This window comes from Cariama cristata, unplaced genomic scaffold, assembly GCF_000690535.1.
Source record: "Cariama cristata isolate BGI_N322 unplaced genomic scaffold, ASM69053v1 scaffold6406, whole genome shotgun sequence".
Classification (NCBI taxonomy): Eukaryota; Metazoa; Chordata; class Aves; order Cariamiformes; family Cariamidae; genus Cariama; species Cariama cristata.
The window spans coordinates 37,560-43,559 of record NW_009623699.1 but is presented as its reverse complement, the minus strand read 5'-3'; the positions used below and the strand labels follow the sequence as shown (position 1 = coordinate 43,559).

General features: G+C 37.6%; 1 protein-coding gene across 1 annotated transcript in view; it reads right to left on the bottom strand.

Moving 5' to 3' along the window:
- Positions 1-6,000, bottom strand: part of LOC104163745 (protein FAM135A-like) — a gene marked incomplete at its 3' end in the record, with an annotated part of 32,649 nt that overhangs the window by 2,563 nt on the left and 24,086 nt on the right. The window contains exons 4-8 of the mRNA XM_009702855.1: positions 3,992-4,131; positions 3,811-3,881; positions 3,304-3,477; positions 555-681; positions 5-179 (exon numbers count right to left, since the gene is read on the bottom strand). Coding sequence (XP_009701157.1) covers positions 5-179; positions 555-681; positions 3,304-3,477; positions 3,811-3,881; positions 3,992-4,131 — 687 coding nt within the window. The remainder of the gene's footprint in view (positions 1-4; positions 180-554; positions 682-3,303; positions 3,478-3,810; positions 3,882-3,991; positions 4,132-6,000) is intronic.

The window sequence follows — 6,000 nt, the reverse complement described above, 5'->3', positions numbered from 1 at the left end:
ATGCATTTTATTGAATTCAACTTACCCAGTTCAATTCGGTGAGAAGAGGGGAGCTCTTTTGTTATCATAATGAAATAGCTGTGTAACCCTTTGAAAGCAAGCAGCAAACTGGCACAAAGCGTATAGTGGAAATTATATGCATGGCTCAGGAAAGACTCTGATATAACAAAACTGCAACCCTAAAAAGAAAAAGAAACAAGATGAGGCACATACTAATTTTGTACAATAAATGAAGCATTAACAGAGTAACTAAAAAGACAGATAAGCAAATTGCCTCTTTTCACAAACCTCAGCCATATTTTTGCAATTTTCAATGGATTGCAATATATTAAAAAAGAAGGTTAAACACTTAATATTGTAAACTTTCCATCTGTGTGTTCCTGAAGCATGTAACATAGCCTTCTGGAACAATTTTTCTCATTTCCCGTATCACATGGCACACCGAAGTAACTCTAACAAAATTCATTCTTTATCAATTAATATTTCTGCAGAAAAGATAAAATTCACACCACCCAACAAAATACAAATAAAATCTTAAACTGATATATTCTTACATCTGCTGATAACTGTTTTGTGTAGTTATTGCCAAAGACCACGCTTTCAAGAGAAGGAATCACAGAGTCCCTGTTTTGTGCTGGCGCATTCCTGTTCAACCATGTATTCTTCAGTGGGCGAGGAAAACTGCAAAAAGCACAAATGAACTGATAATTTGAACATACTATGTGTCACAAAGCTATCATTGTTAAAACAAATTCTTGATTTTTCTTGAAAAGTAGCAGAAACAAGGACCCTCAGTAAGAGCCTGGAAGTTCCTAGCATGGTGGCTGCCCATTTAAAACCTCTCAGGATGGCCCAGATACCTCAATTAAGTCTCTGGTGCTGTGCTAGGGGAGCGGTGCTTCTAAAGCAGTTCTCTTCAAAGCCTGTCTCCAGATAGCTGAAGAAATTTAAGCAATTATCACCCTCAACTGTTCTGTTGCCATCTCTCACCATAAACATCAGCAGACACTGTGCCAGGACATTGTGGAAGCTCTTCCTCATTATTTCCAATGCAAACCTCAACTAATTTAAACAATATTCCTGAAAGTTTAAGCCATAGAGATAAGTTTCGAACTGTAACGGGTAAGATGCATTCATTTTCTGCCAACTTTGCTGTGGGGACTTTACCTCCTACAAGTGAAGGAGTAGCAAGTAGGTTGAAGGCTGTCACAGAAACTGCCATTGCTGTTTTCCTAAGGGATGCCTGACTTCTGCCTACTGAAGAGAGCAGATCATCCTGAGCCCCTGGGAGAACAGAGCATCCTGCAACAATAGCCTTGTGAGAACAAAGAGCTAGGAAAAAGTAATGAAAGATTAATGAACGCAGACAGTGGGGACTTTTAGATAATGGGCAGAAATAAGCAATGACAGGTCAATAAAAAGACCAGATTGTACAGGACTCCAAGGCTGTAACCAAGTGGAATCATCTCTCTTTCAAGGGAAGTATTAATACTAGTCGTTCCTGAGAGAAGGTAAACCTGGATGCTAGTCTGAAAAAGAAAACACTCAAAAAGTGACCCCTGAGGAAAGGAAGCGGTGCCAATAATGTGAGCATGACCCCGAGGACCAAACTGTCACCCAGGAAAGCCCAAAGGATGAAGGAGAGCAAAGTCTGCAACGTTCAGTTTTTTCAGAAAGAAGTGCTCCAGAAAAGTGAGCCAGATATGCATACGGCAACTGTAAGGTATTTGCTAAATACTACAGTATAGGGTAGCCCAGCTGAAATAAAACACTGTAAATTTGAAGGTTTCTTCCTTTCCCCACCCTCAACCAATTTAAAGGACAACTTGGATCCTTAAAATAATTTTGTGGACGCCAGTAACATTCTACTCCAAAGATAACGGAAGAAGCATGCATGTTGCTCTTTTGTTTCAATATCTCCTTACACAAGCTATATCAAGTTGAGGTTTAAAATTAAATAGTATTATTGTATCATCACTTGAAAAGCCAGAAACAGGAAAAAAAAAGTATGAAAACCCTCAGATTTTCTGCAACCTTTTAAGAATTCAGCAGGGACAAATACATTTCTGACTGAAAATTGGTAACAAAACCTATTTTTCATTTTCTGACAATGAAGTGAAGTTCAACCCTACAGCTATGGGAGGAATACAGGTGAAATGCCTGAATTTCACTTGTAGTATGGTGTGAAAACTTACACTTTATGTACACACTGCTACTTTAAGTGCATTATCAGATGCAGTCTTCAACAATAATACTAGCTTAAGATAATTCCCACCTCCTCAGTACTTGTTCCTCTCCCAAATAATGATGCGCCATCCCTTCAGATGTGCCGGTTCAGTGACTATATAACCACGCCTAAAACACATCACCAAAACAATCCAACTTGGAGGGGAAAAAAAAAAAGACAAAAAAGAAAAAAAGCCAGTTGAATCCTCCGAAACCAGCACAGTCCTACTGCACAGAACAGCTGCCCAACATACACAGAGACAGAGCTTTCCATGATGTGAAGACAAGAACAAACTGTGGGAACACCTTAAGCTAAAGGTTTGGATGTTTATGGCACAACCTGAATTTGAACATGAAGAACCTTGGGGGAAGTAACACTGAGTATTTGAAGACCATGAAAGAAGGCAAAGATAGATACGCTAAAGAAAAAGCTGTGTAAAGAACACTTCATATGTGTGACTGACTGTATAGCCCTTTTTCACAATTTTGAGGCAGAGAAGCAAGGTAAATGGAGACTGCAAAGGGTGACACAACTCAAGGAAATAAAAAGGCTTCAGTAAAAATTAGACAAAAGCTTTTTTTAAAGAGAAAATTAAATTTTCCAGTTCCATTTACTTTAGAAAATGGTAAATGCATCATTTGCTGACGTCATTGCCATTACAGTAACTGAAAACTGTGAAGACAGCTAACAGAAGACATCCTGTTTGTATTAATCGCATCTATTTCAGTCACTAACTAGAGTGAGCAGCAGATCTTCCCAGTTAAGAAAATGTATAAATATTTATACATATATCTGTATAAATACAGACATTTATTCAATCCTCCTCTTCTCTGGTCTTGGGTATTATCTCTCTTCTACATTACATATTCTTATTTCTAACAAAAACAAACTCAAAATTTGTTCCAGGTAACTTTGAAAACAAGAAGTTTCTCATCCCTCTGGGCCCTGAATTCCAAAATCATCATAAAGAAAACTATATTGGCAATAGATTTAACTCCTTCTTAAGTATTCTATTTTTATAACGTTTCTATTGGGACACTCAATAATTTATTTGCATTTTATTAACAAGAGATTACCTTATCAATGGCTGATGCAGAGCAACCAAAGAAGCATGGACTATAACCGATATGACAGAAAGGTGGAAGTAATCAAACATAACATTGACGTAGTGATGAAGGCCCCGGTGTAAGTTAAAGTGCAACTTTAAAGTTCGGCTACTAATTGGCTGTAGTGTGCTCAGGTCATCTGGTCTAAAAAAGAAATGAAAACAAAACACCATACAATTAGAATGATCATATTTCAAGTGCAAGTTATTAATGACTGATGCAGATAGCAATTTAGCATAGGTCTATACTTTGGAAGGCAATGACATCTCGCCCAGGAAAAAAAAAAAAAAAAGAAAAAAAAATCAGAATGAGACAAACCAGTTATGAAATCTCAACAGACTTGAGCAATGGATTTCTTTATTACCCTTACATACATCTAATATGAACACACTACATCTATATATAATACAGATTTAATCAGTTAAAAAAGTTAACATACACTGTTGCTTTAATAAAATCTTCTACATTTAAACTTACGAATAGTCTGTATCCGTGAAGTGCAGATCTAATGTTAGCAGAAAATTCATTTCATTAAGAGACTCCTCAATCTAAAAAGAAATTGTAGAAGCATGAATCAGGCCCCTTATTTATACTAGTCCAAACTGTACACAATGAACACTTAATTATCTGAATATAGTGAAGTTGAACAGCAGATTACCTTCCTCTCATCTAACAGCATTTTTATTTTGAAAATCATCACGTCGTTCACAGAAACTTCCTCATTTTTGTAAAGAATCTGAAATGTTTTACTGCAAACTATGTTGTCATGGATTGAAGCAGGAAAGGCAAGATCTGCACCTGAAAAGAGAAACAAGTATTAATATAATTGGCCTAGAATCTGGAAAGTCCAGGGCAGCTAATAAGTGGAACTGTCATTCCTATCAGTTTCATGACCACTATTAAAACTGTAACACCAACAATATCACCAGTTTCCATTTCAATCACCCACTGCTGGAGTTTGAAGGATTGCATTTTGTTTCAAACAAATACTGTATCAATATTTTTCATGTAATTTGTTTTTAATATAAGTTCTGGACTGAAGAATTTTTGCTTTGTTCCAAATTGGATTAAGACATTCTAGGCATCAATAATTATAATAAAAACCCTGAAATCTGTTTTGTTTCATCCACAATTCATGTTTCATGCTGATTTGCAAGGTTTAACCACACTGAGAATTCTTAATTAACTACAGATGAGTCAAATAGGTTAAGTGACATACACCACCCCATGAATTAATCAAGAACAGCGGTGGTTTGTTCTTTCCTTCCAGATCTTGCATACTACTCTGGCCAGACCAGTTCCAAGTGCATCACCTGAACCTTACATTTCTCATTCAATATGACACTTCTGCTTTCAGTCCAGAGGCTGCTCATCAAAAAGAGTTCAGGAAAGTGTAAAAATAGTTGGGGAATCCTTTGCCAAAAAAAGGCTAAAAGACTTGTAAAAAAAAAAAAGCGAAAGGAGTGGTTTAAAACAGTTATTGAGGAAGTATTTAGCTTAATAGAAAGGGGTTACCACACAGGAAATATCATGAAGGGCACTATCCTGTGAAACAACACATAAAAGAATATGGAACTTGGAAGAAGAGAAGTAACAGGAATACCGACACTTTCTTAGCACTCCTCCACAAGCAGGCTCAATAACATTAACCTCTTCCAGAACACAAAGTCTTAGAAAGTTATTTTGATTCTTAATAAATAGCTTCAAAGGAATCCACAAGAGAAAAAAAAAAAGTATCTGCAAATGTGCTTCACAGATTTGGGGGTCTACAGGCCTCTGATAGAAAATCACTGCACCTGGCAAACATTCCCACTCTATAATCTTCAGAACATCTTAGTTCAACTTCCCTTCAGAAACTAGAAACAAGTGAAAATACTGGGTTTTGCTGAAGTGCTTTCATACATAACATCAATTTAGGTGTCCTGGACAAAATGCTTACAAAGGCTGAATCATTAAAGTGTAATTCCTCTCTATATAATGCCACTTTCAGCTTATATCCATCCACGTCATCTGTTACGGGTTAAGGGCAAAGCGGGTACGGTTTCACATGACACACAATCTGACATAACCGCACAGCATCAGCAGAAGGGATCTCCCACTCCAGTCTGATACAAAAGAAGTAACGGAGACACGTGGCCGAGGTCCCACTTCCTATGCAGCGTCCAACTCTGAGTTACAGCCCTCAGTTCTGCTGACTTCAGTGTAACATAAAACGGCACCCTCAGAAGTGAGAGAGGAGTCAAAGAGGAAAAGCTGACGCCAGGAACAGGCTGAGCCCCATCTACGTGGGGAGCAATGTCTCATAAACGTGAAGTCAACAAGGCAGAACTGCTATTTTTTAAGTCAACTACGCACTGACTGGCCAAGACTATTTCTAGGCTTCTATCCACACAAAGCACCATCTCCGCAATGGAGGGGAAAAAATACTGGGGAATTAATTTATTCTTGCTGCTCCCTCCCCCCCCTTTTTTTTTTTCTGAAAAGCAGCCATGAGTTTCTGACAGAAGCAGGAATTCAGAACAGCCTCAAATCTGAAACAACCTCATACAGGCTAGAATTACATATGTTTTTCTTTTAACTTTCTAAAGCATGACTACATCTCCCTTCAAATTACAAGAATTCCAGGAAACCTTTACAAGGCTGGAGCTAAAGCAAGTGGTTTGCCCT